Source organism: Arachis hypogaea, chromosome 14 (assembly GCF_003086295.3).
Source record: "Arachis hypogaea cultivar Tifrunner chromosome 14, arahy.Tifrunner.gnm2.J5K5, whole genome shotgun sequence".
NCBI lineage: Eukaryota > Viridiplantae > Streptophyta > Magnoliopsida > Fabales > Fabaceae > Arachis > Arachis hypogaea.
Window position 1 is genome coordinate 125,054,080 of NC_092049.1, and position 18,377 is coordinate 125,072,456.

Genomic DNA, 18,377 nt, shown 5'->3' on the forward strand with positions numbered 1-18,377 from the left:
TTTGTTCTTTCATGATCAAAAAATTTTTTTTATTACAAAACGTCAGTGACGTTTTGTATTTTTTTAATTAAAATAATATTTTTTTAACAAAACGTCAGCGACGTTTTGTTCTTTTATGATCAAAAATTTTTTTTATTACAAAACGTCAGTGACGTTTTGTACTACTACCACAACTGTGTAAAACACCAAAATGATCAAATACTTTTGTATTTCACATTAAAATTATTCATATATAAAAATTTTAGCCAGAATTAGTTCCCCAATCTTAAAAAAACTGTCAGGACAAATATTTCTTTTATTGTCCGTATATACAAAATGAATTAATTATTCATTTTTTCTCACTAAACAGTAGAAACATTTTTTTAATCTATCATTTCAAATCATCCACTCTTGATCCCCAAGTCCCCAACTGAATCAGGAATACTTTTGGTAGTTTACCATTTTAATTTTTTTTATGCGAACAAATAATATGGCAGCAGCTACTAATATCAATATTGCTTCAACCGGGATCGTTCTGGAAGCGCTTACAAAAGACAACTACGACAACTGGAGCACTCTGGTGAAAAACTATCTTGTTGGTCAAGGTCTATGGCGTGGTATAGTTGAGGCTGATCAAAATAGTAATAATAATAATAAATCAGAAACGGAAGAATGGATATCGAAGAACGCAAAGGCTTTACACGCCATTCAACTGGCGTGTGGATCAGAGAACCTCTCCAACATAAGAAAATTCGAAAAGGCCAGAGAGGCATGGAACCACTTGAAGATCTCATTCAGCAAAGACGTGAGAGCGTTTCCAGATTCAGATCAAGAACATGGCAGTCACGTTCACAGGCTCCACAGTGCAGTAAAGAGAGGATACTGGAACGACGCGAAATCGTATCAACAGGTACCCGGACTCTATATTCTCCACCGCATCCTCCACGGGAAGGACGGTTCTCCACGTGGCAGTGGCTTCTGGTAAGGAGAGGATCGTGAAGGAGCTAGTTAACATGGGGAACCAGCGGTTGCTGAAGATGCAGGACAAAAGGGGATACACTGCGCTTGCTCTTGTTGCTGAGTTAACGGACAACGTAGCTATGGCGGAGAGGATGGTTGTTAAAGGAGGAGAGGAGTTGCTAACCATAAGGACCAAGCAAGACGATGATGAATATGTTGGTGGTTACATCAACGACTACCAGAATGGTGAGATTCCGGTTCTCATTGCTTCCAAGAAGGGTCACAAAGAAATGACCACGTACCTGTTCTCTAAGACTCCTCCTCCTGTTTTCTTTGAGAAGGGAGGCCGTTATGGAATTATGCTTCTTACGCGATGCATCTATGCAGAAATATTCGGTAAGGTGTTGCAACTTAGTCTCTGTTCGTCTTCCCACATATCCTCTTTCAATCTTCTGGCTTCAAGTGTTCAACAGTCAACAGCGCAACAGCTCTTTTCTTTTCTTTTTTATTGTAATAAAATACAGAGTTGTTTGGTTGTGCATTTTTTCTTTTATAATTAAGAATCGACTATGTTTGATTTTATTATTAGATATAATACAAGTTAATATCTTAGTTATTATTTTAAAATAAAATATTTTTGTGCAAAAAATTATTTAACTTTTTATAAGTTTTTAAAGATAAAAAATGTTAAGTAATTAATATTTTTAACCTTTGTTCTGTATTTAAAGTTTTAAACTAATATTGATTACTTTAAATTTTTTAAATATTGGTTCTAAATTTCTAATATATCATTTGATTTTACTATTTTTGTTTATACAAAGGAGAAGGTTTGTCAATGTGAAACAAAAGCATTTTTTAATTATTTAACATGTATTTTAAATGTGAAATTCCCAGCCTTCATACTAATTACTAAATAAAATATATTATTTTCACCATTATTCTAAATAAAATGTTATTCAGCTTTTTATTACGTTTTCTCTGGGTATAGATGTTGCTGCCTCATTGATCCAACACAGGCTTAGTGGAGAATTGCGAATTGATCCTGAATCAGAATCAGTGGACCTACGGCCCATATATGCACTAGCTCACATGCCTTCTGCATTTCGTAGTGGAAGCCAGCTTGGATTATGGCAGAGATTTATTTATCACTGTGAGTTTAATTTGCCCTTTCCCAGAAAAATTGAATTATTTCCGAAGTGTTGCTCACCTAATAAGTACTTAACTATTTCGTTCAAGCATTGATTGTCATATAATTTTTGTTTTTCATATATAAGTCAACTTTCAACAACTTCTTGTCACATTATTACCTACCTAACATTAGTTGGACATTCATAAGTTGATTATTAATTTTCTTTTCAAAAACGCATGCTGAAATATAAAATAAAAAATATTACGTGTCTAATAAATATTATCATTTCTAATCAGTATTATTTAATTATAATTTATATTTATTTTTATAAATATTTTGTACATAAAAAAATATAATTTATATTTATATTTACTAAAATTTTATACATATAAATTAATAAAATTTATTTATTAAAAATAATTTAATATTTATATTTGATCAAATAATAATAAAAAATACTAAAAATTATTTATTCCTAAAAGTTTCTCATATAAAATTATTCGGACATACTAAATATTAAATACTTGGATTATATTTATTGTGCATTAACATACTTCAAATAGAAAAGAAATTCTTAGAACGCCGTTTTGGAATATAAAAGTTCCTATATGTCTTAACAACTTAAACATCAGACAAAGAGATAGCCCTTAAAATATTGATTAAGGCGATGACCTTTTGTAGATTAATTAAAATAAGGAGAAATTATTGGAAAGAACCGTTAACCTAGACAAATTAATAAAAGAGACTAGTCACAAAAAAAAAATAAAAATAAAAGAGACTAATTACATCATTATTATTAATTAAAAGGGACCTATTTAAATAAAATTCATAAAGAAAGACCAAAACATCATTCTAAAGAGACAAAAATACCATTAATTAATCTCTCAGTCTAATTCTTTTTATGATTGTTTTTAATACAAAAAAGAAAAGATTCATTTTACTCTTCCAACATGAGTAGTTCATTTATCTTCGTGTTCTCTGGTGAAAGTTTTTTTTTTACAGGGAAAAGACATCACATATAAGAACCAATCACCATAAATAATATAAATAATAACAATAATCTTAATGTAACTAATTGCAATATCACCAAATACTAAGGCAAATTAATTTTGCACAAGAAAAACTATTGTTAGATCTTCCAAACTAGGTTATCAAAGCAAAAAAGCTCAATTTGACAACGGGTGATCTCTCTTTTTATCTCTCAACTAAATTTTTTTTATCATCTATTTTTACGTATTAATGGCTAAATTACAATAAAAACTATTGGAATATGTTTTATTAAAAAACAAAATTAAATGTGTATGTATCAATAGTAACAATAGTGTTAGAGGATAGTACTCGAGATATTATCACATTAATCCTTTTTCTTAAATTTTACTTTTTCTTAGTTTTGATGTAATTGATCTTTCTTAATATATAATTAGTTTTTGTTAGTGGTCCCTAAGATTAATCTTCCCTTAAAACAGTTAATATATTGTTAGCTGTTACATTTACATGCATACATCCACGGTAAATGTGTATGCAAGTAATATCAAGGAATAAATGAATGAATAATAGTAGCTAGAAAGAAAGTATGGGCTACAATGAAGAATTTGAAAGATTATTTTTTTAAAATGAGAAAATTAATAAAGTGAAAAATGAGAAAATTTAATTATTTTTTAATTCAAATAATAAAATTTCTCACTTTTTTATTTTGTCAATTTTTTATTTTAAAAGATATTTTTCCAACTATTTGACTGCAGGTCTGAGGCTGAAGACACTCCTAAAGCTTTCTAATAAAAGTATGGAGATTATATTACATGTTGATCCGGACGACACAAAGGCAAATATCTTGGCTAATCTTATTGCAACTTCTCCTTTAGACAAAATCTCTAGTGGACTTCGAAAACTTCCGGGTGCGTAAGATTAGACGAATGCCCTTAATTTTTAATTAATTCCAATGCGGTAGTGATGTTTTCTTGTTTAAATTAATATAAATCCGTTCAATTCTTTTGAGAACTAATGAACTATCTACTATAAATAAATGGTTTTGATTGTTATTATAAAGAAAAAAAAATTATGGCTGATTTTAATTTTATAAAAAATATTGCTTTCTTAATGTAACCTAGATATTAATTGTGATAACAAAAAAAATTAGTCAAAAAAGAGTCCAATTTGTCTTCTTTAATATTTATTAAATGTTACAATAACTAATAAATACTAAATAAAACAAATTCTAACGATTTCTTTTATCTTTCTAGCATTATATTTTTGCTTATTAGCATTTCTATTTTCCCTTTCTTTAAACAGTTATAATAAGTTCATATATAGTGGTTTTTTTCCTTCCCATTTTTTCTCTGTTTCAATTATTAGATTCTTTCTTGAACTTGGTAGCTATTGAAATGTTATCAGGGGGTGAGAAAATATATGAGATGAAAAAGAACCATCATGTAGCATGTGAGATTCTGAAATGGTTGAGCAAAAAAATATCGGAATTAGACGAAACCAAGCTACATAAGTGCTTAGCTTACGACTCCATGTTGCACGCAGCAAAGTATGGACTTGTTGAGTTCATAGATTCAATGAGGCATGCAAATCCTGACCTTCTGTGGGCCATGGACAAAAATGAAAGAGGCATATTTTCACATGCAATTGCGTATCGTCATGACACAGTTTTCAGATTCATTCATGAGATCGAGGGGCGTAAAGAGATGATTGCATCCCGTGAAGACGTCTTCGATAATAACATTTTGCATCTTGCAGCTGAACTAGGACCTTCCTCTTACCTTGGCAAATTTCCCAATTCAGCATTGCAAATGCAAAAAGAACTTCAATGGTTTAAGGTCCTCTCTCTGACTCTTAAGTGTGTCTATGCACTCACATTCATTTAATAGCTGTTTGGTTTCATTTTCAATGATTTTTATTTTTGTATAAAAAAAGAAAAATAATGGAAAAACAAAAATAACCTTTTCACATTTTTATTGAAATTTATATTACTGATTTTAAATGGTGAAAATTTAAGTATAAAACAAAAGAGAATTAGAGATTTATATATACAGTGGTGACTATTTGTATAAAAATGTCTTCGTATATTAAACAGTTTAGTTAAATATATCAAATTATTTAACAATTTTTAATAATTATTCTCACATGAAAACATCTAGTCATCATTTGTAGGCTATTATGACTTGTTCATCAAGTAATGATGTTAAATAACAATAATAGCTTGCTGCTACTGGCTATAACTGTTTCCAACTATTTCAAACAATCTCTAATAATTTCTATTAACCTTTAACTACTTTATCAGTTTTCTTATCACTTGAACTCTTACTACTCATCTTCTTATGAGTTATTCCCATTTTTCATCTATATATAAAAAATCAATTATCACAATTTATCTTTTCATCTATATAAGAAAACAAAGGAGGAAAATGCAAATCAAACACAAACTACCTCTAGAGTTTACTTCTCTCTTTCAACGTGTACTTATGTATGTAACTATGTATCTATATATGTGTCATTTCTTAAAACATGAAAAGATATCAGACAAAAAAAAAAAAAGCATATGAAATAAACTGTAGCCGTCGTGGTTGCAATTCGGTTAGTGATTATGTCACAAATATCAATTTATTTAGACCATTATTATATCAATACATATGTATTTGTAATATTAGAATTTTTCTCTTCCAAATATTTATTCAATTGGACTAAATTGTTAATAAACTAACATTTGCTGCAGAAATTTTGAATATTCAGTAGAAAATATAAAAATGAGCAAGGGCTATGCTAGGTAACCAATGACTTTTTTGATAAACAACTACTAATCAAATAAAACACACTACATTTCTAAATTACCCATCTAAATTTTAATATTAAAATAATCATCCGTACACCTAGTGAAATGAACTATATATCTATTGTTCACATTGTTTAGTATTTTTATTGTCTACCTATACTTTTCCAACGAGGAATTATCATGTACCACATGCATGCAGGCGGTGGAAAGAATTGTGCCTGCCAAGTGCAAAGAAGCCAAAAATGCAGATGGCAAGAAGCCTCGTGAACTGTTTACCAAAACCCATGAGGAATTGGTAAAAGCTGGTGAAAAATGGGCAAGAGATATTGCAAGTTCTTTTACACTCGTTGGTACTCTCATTATTACTATGATGTTTGCTGCAGCCTTTACTGTCCCAGGTGGAAACGATCAAAATACTGGCATTCCAATCTTTCTAAAAAAACGTGCTTTTAAAGTCTTCATCATAGCAGATGCAGTGTCTCTCATCACATCTTCTTCTTCTGTCTTGAGTTTCATTTGGATCCTCACTTCGCGTTATGCTGAGAATGATTTTCTATGGAAGTTACCTGTCAAGTTACTTTTGGGCCTCATCACCCTCTTCTTTTCCGTGTTATCCATGATGATAGCCTTTGTTGCTGCACTTTTTATGATGCTAGAGGGGAATCGAGGTGTTGTGATAGCAACAACGTCACTTGCAGTTGTTCCAGTCTTGGTACTCATACCTACATTGTTGATCCTCTTCTTTGAGATTTTAGTATCTACATTAAGATCACCCAAATTACTCACTTCTAAGAAAAAGAAGAAAAAAGATTGATCGATGAATGCTTTCTTTTGTCGTTAATTAGTTGTGTTATCTGTATTTTATTCAATATTAATTAGAATTTGAACTTATATAATGCTTTTGAGGAAGTTTCTTTTGTCAAAGAAGAAGGTTGAAACGAATAAAAATTCATTGTAAAAATTGAATAGTTTTACTATCCTAAAATATAAAATGATCAGTATTGTTTAGGCAAAAGACAGAAAAGGTTTTTATTTAGGCAAACAATTACTTGATTAATCTATCAATTTTGTTTCTATAGGTGACTATGAATATATGAAGTGTCATACTTCACCAACCGCAAATTAGTAAATTACAAGCTCCCACCGAAATGACTATATATCATATCAATATTTAGCCATTCGTCAACAGAAATTAGAAACAAGCATGGCATTGATGCTGGAAAGAACTAGAATCTCTCAAACATTATGAACACAATTTATTCCACACTAATAATATATGTCTTCCAAAACAAACAGCAACACACGTAGAAAGTAGAAACTATATAAAACACTAAGAAGATGAAGAGACTATACATATCATTCAAACAAGAGTTCACAAGCTGTAGAGTTCCTAAGAACCTTGGATATATCTTTTTTAAAATTTTGGATCCTATCTCCTTCACTTGAGGAACTCGAGCAACATATGGTCATTTCTTTAACACACTTCCATTCTTTATTATATATGTTGCAAATTGAATATCAACATCAGTACCATCAAAATTCTATAGAATAGAGGATTTTAGGTGTGACGAAAGGCATATGGTCATTTACTTTTTAACACACTTGTATTTTCGGAAGTACCTTCAAGGGATTCAATATCTAAGTCAACAAAAATTTAGATAGGTTTATGTGTGACTAAATTGAAAAACATAGAATAAGCAATGATACATGATCATCAAATATTATTATTTTTTGTCATTTTTTGTCAGGATTTGATTAACAATAATTTGTATTTACAAATATTTTATACATAAAAATTATATAATTTGTACTTATATTTACCAAAATTTTACACACATAAATTAATACATTTTACACCCACATTTTTCAAAATTTGTATATATAAATTAATAAAATTTATTTGTTAAAGATAATTTAGTGTTTGGACTGACTAAAATGATGATAAAAATATTAAAGTTTTTCAAATAAAATAATAACAATGTAAAATTTAGTCATTTCTTAGAGATGCTTTTTGAAGATGATGAATGGTTCTTTCTTTACAAAGAGTGGGAAATTACTCCCAATATTTAAGTTGGTTATTACCTAGGTAAAGAAGCATCTAGCTTACTCTCTGAAGGTTGTGGTAGGCTTAGAGAAGGGGTTGAATCTATGCCTTCCTTTTAAGTTGTTGTTATGACCCTTTTTAAGCAAGTTTTCAATTCTGATTCTGTTTGTTCTCAGCAGCGGAGATTTATGAGACAATTTATTTTTGTCTCATGAATATCAGAAAACAGAACACAGCAGAGAAAAGAAAAGCTAACACCAGTATGTATCCTGGTTCGGTTGCCTTGTGCTATGCAACCTACGTCCAGTCTCCTCTACAACTATGGAAGAATTTCACTATAGTTAACAGTATTACATACACCAATTCCACAGGATTGACCCAATCCTTTCACACTCAAGTTCTAACCTAACTTGACATTGGCTATGCTAATACCTAACTATTCACTCTTAGTGCTGACCCAACTAAGAAAGGGATACCTCACAGGTACAAGATACAAGACATAGACATACCTAAAGAAATCTGAAAATAACTCTAGACTTTTCTCTCAAGTGTTTCACTCGGCCTTTTTTCACTCATGGCTTTTACTTGAGCTTTCTCACAATGCCTTTTCTCACTAGAAATTACAGAAAGATAAACTTAGAAAAGTACATTACAATCAGTAAAACATGAAGGAGATTGACTTCATCAGCAGCCTCTTAGCTATGTGAAAAACCAGATTCGCAAACCTTAGATACAGTTCTTCAGTATTGGCCGAATGCTTCTTTGAAAGAAAGCATTATCCAAGTAGAGGAACTTCTTTACAGAACACTGTTCTCACACTCTGGTTTTCTCTTCTTGACTTCTGAATGAGCAACAAATCTCTTTTATCTCCTTGCATGTTGCTGGGTTCACCTTCCTAGGTCAACATCTTGAGCCTTGAGCTTCACCAACCCATAGATTCACTTTTTCACCTTAATCCCCAGAGTAGAAACTCTCCTACTGACTTCCTTATCTTGACCGAAAGCCATAAAATAGCAACCATAGATATCTTCCAAAGGTCAACTTAATCTGAGCCCTTGAAAATCAACTTGGTCCCCAAGTCATGTTTAAGACCGTGGATACACAGCAGAGAAGAACAGAAACCATCTTTCCTTTGTATCGCATTTCGGATAGAGCAGAGAGTTGGGAAGAGGAGAAGAAGATCTGATACATACAAGAGGAAATGGGTTACCTTTAACCTAAGCTTGATTGGGTTTGAACTGGGTGATTTGATATCTGCCTTTCAAGCTTAATCCTTCTCTCTCTTACTTCTTTGGTGACTAGCTTGGTGAAGAAGCTCTCTCTCTTTCTCTTTCTTACTTTTCTGAAACTCTGATTTGACTAGGACAAAAGTGAGATGAACGTTGCTTTTGGTTAAGCAAAAGAGAGGGATTTGCTTTTCTGAAATCAGATCGGGCTTGGATCGGGTATTGATATGCTTGGCCCGATTTGATTTCTTTGGCTTCTTTCTTTGCTTTTCCTTGGGCTCTTAATTTTGCTTTCAACCCATCATCCTTGTTGATTGCTTTTTATTCTATTTGGCCTTTTGAATTTTGGCCTGCAACAATAAACAATTAGTAATAAGTAATTATAGTTAATCAACACTAATTATTTATTTTGCCCAAAAATAATGTTTGTCATCACTAATTAATTTAGTTAATTTCTTAACTCAACACTCCCAATTTGGTCGGATACAGATTTTAATACCCTTACCTAAGTCAGTTCGACCCATGTGAATAAAAATACATGGGTTGTGTCTGGTACTATTAGGCAAAATTTGTGCAGCCTAATTTCAGATCCCTTTTTATCTGATGGTGGATTGTAACTAGACTTATGTCTATTGGGTCCAAATTTGAACACATACTATTATTAGGATCTACCGTCGAAATTTTAGAGCTGGCTTCATCGTTTCCACCAGGCGGCTGAGATTGTTGGGTCTCGGCCTCCAATCTCTGAGTGTAATCCTCCAGTGTCACACACATTATGATTAAGATAACAGTTAAATAATTGACTTTAAATCAAATAAATTTGAAACTTAGGATTTATTTAAACTCACATAGTTGGCCACCGATCGCAAATCTCTCCTTGTTGGCCTTTAAAGTATGGGTATACTTGAAAGTCTCCGCCAGCGTTACCTCATGGTCCAACAACTTAGACTACATATTAATATATCAACTAATAAAATAAATTTGAAGCCTTCATCATGAGTAAAATAGACCTCCAGTTCCTTCTTGATGTTTGGACAGTTCCACGACGTGAGGTGGTCGCACCCCTTACGAACGTCGCTGATCATCTACTAAAAACATTTGGCTGCCCGGTGGTCGTAGATCTTCCGAATCATGAGATTATAATTCGCATCCCATATGAATTTCAACTGTACAAAGTGATTCACCAACATTAGTTAGTCGGAATAAAATACAGTTCAAATAAAGTTAATTAATTCAGCATTATTGGATTCTTACCACCCACTTTTGAAACCATTGATCTCTAGTCACAGCCAGAATTTGTGTGTAGGTCATCCACGGGTGGTCGTACATCAACTTAATAACGTCAAAGATCTCCTGTGTGTAAATATTGGGAAGATTTGGTGCAAACCTAGCAGAAAGGAAACTAACATTAAAAAGCTCATAAAAACGCATAAACTTAAGATTAAACAAACAAATAAACTGAATGTACTCATGATTACATGCCATTGGGCCAAATACTCAGTTGGATGACGGGCGGTGGTGGAGGGGTATCCTGCTGGGGGCATCGAAGGAATCACCCACCGCGGACTCTGTCGACGTCGTCGATGCATCTGCAGGGGGCGTAGTAAAAGAAGGCACATCCTTCGAGTTTGGAACCATGATAAATTGCTGGTCCGCTGAACCTGCCTGTGATGTCACATGGGTCGACAGAGTAGACGGAATAGAGGGCGATGACTAGACAGTTTTTGGAAATTCGGTAGAACCCCGCCCTCTACTACAACTACGTGACTTACTCGATCTACTTCTGCTATCTATCGTCATGTCTGCCCAAAGAAATATATTAATACACTCACTATAGTAAACATATTAATAAGTTTAAAATGTAAACCAAAAGTTTAGCCTCGGGTCATATTCCGAGGAAGGGATATTTAGATTGATAACAGAAGTAAGGGAATTTTGAGCATGGAAATCAGACTTTAAGAAATAATGATAAAATGCAAATAAATAAAAAGAAAGGTAATTGAAAAAACATAAGTTAATGAAATAAAAGTACCTTGGGTTAGAGATATTTCCTTCCAAGAATTATCTATCCTTGCCACTTTATTTACATCAACAAAAAAGTAAATTTTTCTAATAAGTCAACCAAAAACATCAATGGTACGTCAATTGGAGTTTCTCAACTAAAATAACAAGGTCTTAGCCATTTAACCACTAAAATTGTAGAAAGTTAGTTATATTAACCCAAACACTTCAAAACTCAATTCAATAAAGCATACAAACAATTAAGATAAAATTGTCCTAATTAATCTTCCAAAAACATCAAAGATAAGTTTGTTAGAGTTTCTCTACCTAATTAATAAAGTCTTAACTAGTTGACCACAAAAATCGTGAAAAGGCAATTAGAGTTATATTAATTAAATCGAATCAACCACCTTACTTACAATTAATTAAGCAATTATGTGACTCAAGATATTCGTCTATGTCCTACACTTAAGGCAAGATAAGAAAACTACTCCATATTAACTAAAAACATCAAACACTTGGTAGATATAAATTAAAACTTAACATTGCAACAAGTACAAATACAATTCCAGATTTTCTAAAATTGCAAAAAAAAAAAAGTGAGGATTGTTCAACAAAACATAAATTCAAAATGAATAAAAAAAATCCATTCATTCAACAGCAAGTTAAAATTTTAAATAACAAGAATTATTGCATAACATAAATAGAGTATGAAAGAAAATGCAAACAAAAAAAAAAGTTGTAGAAATCAAAAAGTAAAACTTGAGTCTGGCAAGAGATTAATGCATAAACTTGGTAACTAGCATAAAAACATTTATAAGCAAATTTTCAGCAACGACGATCTTAATGCAGTGAATAAACACACTTAAAATTATCTAAATGTTGTGATAAGATCAAATGAGGTGGATGACGATCATTTAATATGGACGGCTCACATTCTCAAAAGAGATGAGTTTAATGAGAGTTGAATATGCTACCTCTTGTTTGTCTATAAATACATGTACTGAGCCAAAAGGAATACACACAAAAGTAATAAATAATTCTCTCTCTCTTTATGTTCCAATACTTCTTTCCTTCTCTTTATATTTTATATTTGTTACCTCTTCCTTATTTATTTATTTAGTTATTTTATAACACGTTATCAGCACGAAGCTCTAACGATATTTTAGGAAGACTTCAGGTAACAAATTTTTATTATGTCGAAACTTTTTCATCTTGAATATAATGCTTTTGATATATTTGGAAATAATTATTTACCATGGATACTAGATGCTAAAATCCATCTTGATTCAATGGATCTTGGAGATACTATTAAGGCTGAAAATAATACATTCCAGAAGGATAAAGCCAAAGCCATGATTTTTCTTCATCGTCATCTTGATGTATGATTGAAAAATGAATATCCCACATTAAAAGATCCTGTAGATCTGTGGAGAGACCTTAAAGAAAGGTATAATCATCAAAAGACGGTGATACTTCCTCAAGCCCGATATGTTAGAGAAAACTTTCTCAACCTTCCATGCCTCGAATGTGCTCCTGCAGTAGCAATCGAGAAAAAGGTTTTAAAAACATATTCTGAGTTAATTTCTTGTCTTCTTGTTGCTGAACGCAACAATGAATTACTTTTAAGGAATTATGAAGCGCGCCCAACTGGCACCGCCCCATTTTCTGAAGCAAATGTGGCAAATCATAACCCCAGAAGAGGTAAATGTCCAGGTTTTGGTAGCAAGAAAAATTATGGAAGGAAGAAGAATTATATTCAAAAGAAAAGATCTCACTAGAAGTGGGATAAAGAAAGAAATATTGGGCAAAGTAAATCAATTGAGGATAAATGCTTCTGTTGTGGTGGAAAGGGCTATTGGTCATGTACCTATCGTATCCCAAGGCACATTGTTGATCTTTATTAAGCATCCTTGAAAAAGGATGACAAAGGAAAGGAAACAAATTTTGTTTCAAATTATGAAAATTCCACCATTCATTATGATGTATCTAATTTCTTTAAGGATCCTGAAGGAAATATTGGCTATTTGATCAATGATGGAATAGTTTGATATATATATATGTGTTTGTTAAGTATTCATGTGAATAATTTTTACTGTGCATGTACTTTTGCTCATTTTATTATTATTATTATTATTATTTGTTTTTGAAGAAAAATGGCAAGGACATATTCTGAAGATATTTGCCTTGCGGATAGTGTAAATTCACACACTATTCTTAAAAGTGATATATATTTTACCCATCTTGTGTCAAAAGATGAATATGTTAATACTATTATTGGCTCGGGCAATGTGATAGAAGGCTCCGGAAGAGCTATAATTTTGTTTCCTGGAGGAACAAAATTTATAATAAAAAATGCACTATTATCTACCAAGTCCCTGAGGAACTTGTTGAGTTTCAAAGATATTCGCCGAAATGGATATCATATTGAAACAATGAAGGAGGGAAATCATGAGTATTTATGTATCACAACTCATGATTTAAATAAAAAGGTTATATTAGAAAAGTTACCCTCACTTTCATCTGGATTGTATTATACCAAGATTAGTGCAATTGAATCACATGCCATTGTAAACCAGAAGTTTACTAGCCAAATGAATTCATAACTTGGCATGATAGATTGGGTCATCCGGGAACAACCATGATGAGGAGAATTATTGAAAACTCTCATGGACATTCACTAAAGAACCAGAAGATTCTTAAATCTAGTGAATTTTGTTGTGCTGCATGTTCTCAAGGGAAGTTAATTTTAAGGCCATCACCAGTAAAGATTGGATTTGAGTCCCCTGAATTCTTAGAAAGGATTCAAGGTGATATATGTGGACCTATTCATCCACCATGTGGATCTTTTAGATATTTTATGGTCCTAATAGACGCATCTTCGAGATGGTCACATGTGTGCTTATTATATTCTCGCAACCTGACGTTTGCGAGATTACTGGCTCAAATTATTCGATTAAAAGCACAATTACCAGAAAATCCAATCAAAGCAATTCGTCTTGATAATGCTGGTGAATTTACTTCCCAAGCATTTGATGCTTATTGTATGGCTAATGGAATAAGTGTTGAACATCCAGTAGCTTATGTTCACACACAAAATGGGTTAGCAGAATCACTTATTAAACGCCTCCAATTGATTGCTAGACCCTTACTTATGAGAACAAATCTCCCAACTTCGGTTTGGGGGCATGCTATTTTACATGCCGCAGCACTTATTCGTTTGAGGCCAACGAGTTACCATCGGTTCTCTCCTATGCAATTAGCTTTTGGCCAGCAGCCAAATGTCTTCCATTTAAGAATATTTGGGTGTGCGATATATGTTTCCATTGCACCACCTAATCGTACCAAAATGGACCCCAAAGAAAATTAGGGATATATGTTGGATATGATTCTCCCTCTATAGTGAGGTATCTTGAGATACAAACGGGAGATGTATTTAAAGCCCGGTTTGCGATTGTCATTTTGATGAATCAAAATTTTCAACATTAGGGGGAGAGAATAAGCTTCCTGAAAAGGAACTTAATTGGAATGCATCATCGTTGATGCATTTAGATCCTCGATCAGGGCAATGTGAACTAGAAGTTCAAAAGATTATACATTTGCAAAGAATAGCAAATGAATTGCCTGATGCATTTTTCGATACAAAGAGGATAACCAAATCTTATATACCAGCGAAAAATGTCCCAATTCGAATTGATGTCCCAGTAGGACAAGTAGCCACTGAAGCAAATTCATGCCAGAAGCGTGGCAGGACGGAAGATGCCCCAATTCGAATTGATGTCCCAGTAGGACAAATAGCCACTGAAGCAAATACATGCCAAAAGCGTGGCAGGCCTGTCGGTTCCAAAGATAAAAATCCTCGAAAGAAAAAAGAGGTAAATATTATTCTTGTTGAAAAAGAAATAGTAAAGACACCTGCAGTTGTCCAAAATTCTGATATAACGCCAGAAGACGTTCAGGTACCTGAAAATTGTGAAAATGACGAGATCTCAATAAATTATATCTTTATAAGAGAGAAATGGGACCAAAATAAGACAATTGTCAATGAAATATTTGCATATAATGTGGCATTGAATATCATGCATGAAAGTAAGGATCTTGAGCCAAGATCAGTCGAAGAATGTAGACAAAGGAATGATTGGCCAAAATGGAAAGAAGCCATGAAGGCTGAATTAGACTCACTTGCAAAACGTGAAGTCTTCAGACCTGTAGTCCATACACCAGAAGATGTAAAACCTGTTGGATACCGATGGGTATTTGTGAGAAAACAAAATGAGAATAATGAAGTTGTGCGTTATAAAGCTCGACTTGTGGCACAAGATTTTTCACAAAGGCCCGGTATAGATTATGAAGAAACGTACTCCCCTGTAGTGGATGCGATAACATTGCGTTATTTGGTCAGTTTATGTGCATATCATAAACTGCATATGCATTTAATGGATGTGGTAACAGTCTATTTATACGGCTCATTAGATCAGGATATCTATATGAAAGTTCTTGAAGGACTAAAGATATCTAAACCATCAAATGAATATTCACAGGGGTTATACTCAGTTAAATTGCAAAGATCTTTATACGGTCTAAAGTAATCTGGACGAATGTGGTATAATCGTCTTACTGAGTATCTGGCCAAAAATGGATTCAAAAATGATGATATTTGTCCATGTGTTTTCATAAAGAAAATTGCATCTGAATTCCTTATAATTGCTGTGTACGTTGATGATTTAAATATCATTGGGACTCCTGAAGAGATTCCAACAATTATAAAAACTCTAAAAGAAGAGTTTGAGATGAAAGACCTTGGAAAGACTAAATTTTGTTTCGGCCTGCAGATCGAGCATACGAAAAATGGGATCTTTATTCATCAAGCGACATACACAGAGAAGATCCTGAAAAGATTTTATATGGATAAGTCACATCCATTAAGTACCCCAATGATCGTAAGATCTTTGGATGTGGAGAAGGATCAATTCCGTCCTAAAGAAGAGAATGAAGATATCCTTGGTCCTGAAGTACCATATCTTAGTGCCATTGGAGCGCTAATGTATCTTGCTAATAATACACGACCCGATATATCATTTGCTGTGAACTTACTAGCAAGGTATAGTTCCTCTCCAACCAGAAGACATTGGAGTGGAATCAAACAGATCTTTCGATATCTTCATGGAACGGTTGATATGGGATTATTTTATCCCTATGGATCCAAGTCACAATTAGTTGGCTTTGCAGATGCTGGATATTTGTCTGATCCACATAAAGAGAGATCTCAAACAGGATACCTATTCACATATGGTGGTACAGCTATATCATGGAGGTCCACGAAACAGACGAGAGCAGCAACCTCCTCTAATCATGCTGAAATACTAGCGATACATGAGGCTAGTCGCGAGTGTTTGTAGCTGAGGAGTGTGATCCAATATATTCTGTCATCATGTGGACTGATTGATCAGAAGATAGCTCCAACTGTCCTGTTTGAAGATAATACAGCATGTATTGCTCAACTTAAAGGCGGATATATCAAAGGTGATAGAACAAAGCATATTTCTCCCAAATTCTTCTTCACTCACGATCTTCAAAATCAAGGGACAATTGATGTCCAACAGATCCGCTCAAGTGATAATCTGGAAGATTTATTTACAAAGTCACTCCCAAAATCTTCTTTTGAAAGATTGATACATCAGATTGGGATGCGCCAATTTCGAGATATAAAATAATGTCGGCAAGAGGGGGAGACTGTACTCTTTTTTCCTTGGTCAGGTTTTTTCTCATTGGGTTTTTCTTGCAAAGTTTTTAATGAGGCAGTCTCCATCACAAAGGATATTGTACTCTTTTTCCTTTACTGAATTTTTTCCCCATTGGGTTTTCTTTAGTAAGGTTTTAACGAGGCATAATCATAAATGGTCATCCAAAGGGGAGTGTTGTGACAAGATCAAATGAGGTGGATGACCATCATTTAATATGGGCGGCTCACATTCTCAAAAGAGATGAGTTTAATGAGAGTTGAATATGTTACCTCTTGTGTGCCTATAAATACATGTACTGAGGCAAAAGGAATACACACAAAAGCAATAAACAATTCTCTCTCTCTTTATGTTCCAATACTTCTTTCCTTCTCTTTATATTTTATATTTGTTACCTCTTCCTTATTTATTTATTTAGTTATTTTATAACACTAAACAATTTTAGTATCAAAATTTATTAAAATTAGCAGTAAAACAACGATTCATCAATACAGTCAAGCATTTTTCAAATAATTTAAGCAGCAAGAATTAGCAAACAGTTTAATAATTCATTATTTTTCAGCAATCTCAGAGCCTAATCTAACATATTCTAATTTATCCTAGCCACCTAAATCCACTAAATAAAAAATTAAACTAACTAAAATCTGTTAACTAATTAATTAACTTCAAATAACAGAATTTAAAATAAACAGAATTCAAACAAAAAACTTTAAATGCAGAACAAGAAAAAAATGGAGAAGACGGGTCGAGGTGCAATGCTAAAAAAGCAAAAGCGGCAGGGGCGTTTGCAGCAGTGGTGGCAACATTTGCGGCAGCAGCGGCGGAGGAGGTTGACGGAGATGAGAAGGTTAGAGAGAGAGTGGGAGGGTGAGTGGTTAGAGAGAGAGAGAGAGAGGGAGTGAATTCGAAATGAAAGGGGAGACGGTTCGAGATTCGAATTTTGGGCACAATTACTGTCAAATTTACCAGCGAATAAATCCGACGATAGCGCGGTGCAGATCACCAAAATGCAGCATTCCATTAAAATTGGCTACTGTCAGATTCTTTTGACGGTAACTCCGACGCTAATTTTGGCACCTATTTATTGTGGTTTTCCACCAAAAGTTACTGGCGGCTTTACCGTCAAAAGTGGTTATCCGCTGGTAATTATTTGGCATGATGAATTTCACATCAAACCTGTCGCTAAATTCGAAAATAAAGTCGACGCTAACGTTTGATGCTAAATCTGATCATTTCGACAGTACTCAGTGCATTTCTTGTAGTATAATTGGTATTTTTTTTTCAAGGACTAATTAGTCCAAAGTCAACATATTCGAGAATCTAATTGTCACTTTATTAATTTTTATGGTCGCTGAAAGCCAGTTATATATATATATATATATATATATATATATATATATATATATATATATATATATATATATATATATATATATATATATATATATATACATCTTTTAGTTTGGTATCAAATGAGAGAATATAAAATGTTTTCAATTTATTAGAAAGAAAAACAATTATT

General features: G+C 32.9%; 1 protein-coding gene across 1 annotated transcript; it reads left to right on the forward strand.

Moving 5' to 3' along the window:
• The first annotated feature begins 247 nt into the window (after positions 1-247).
• LOC112743986 (uncharacterized) lies at positions 248-6,752 on the forward strand. Its single transcript, XM_025793434.3, has 5 exons — positions 248-1,335; positions 1,928-2,089; positions 3,811-3,963; positions 4,460-4,890; positions 6,043-6,752. Exons 1-5 carry the CDS (start codon positions 993-995, stop codon positions 6,655-6,657), a joined length of 1,704 nt encoding a protein of 567 aa, XP_025649219.2. The 5' UTR covers positions 248-992; the 3' UTR covers positions 6,658-6,752.
• The last annotated feature ends 11,625 nt before the right edge of the window (positions 6,753-18,377 follow it).

Bases quoted from the DNA above. Each gene is read 5' to 3' on its own strand.
- LOC112743986 (XM_025793434.3), top strand. From the start codon at position 993: ATGGGGAACCAGCGGTTGCTGAAGATGCAGGACAAAAGGGGATACACT. The intron at 1,336-1,927 runs GTAAGGTGTTGC...CTCTGGGTATAG, and splicing joins CATCTATGCAGAAATATTCG to ATGTTGCTGCCTCATTGATC. The intron at 4,891-6,042 runs GTCCTCTCTCTG...ACATGCATGCAG, and splicing joins AAGAACTTCAATGGTTTAAG to GCGGTGGAAAGAATTGTGCC.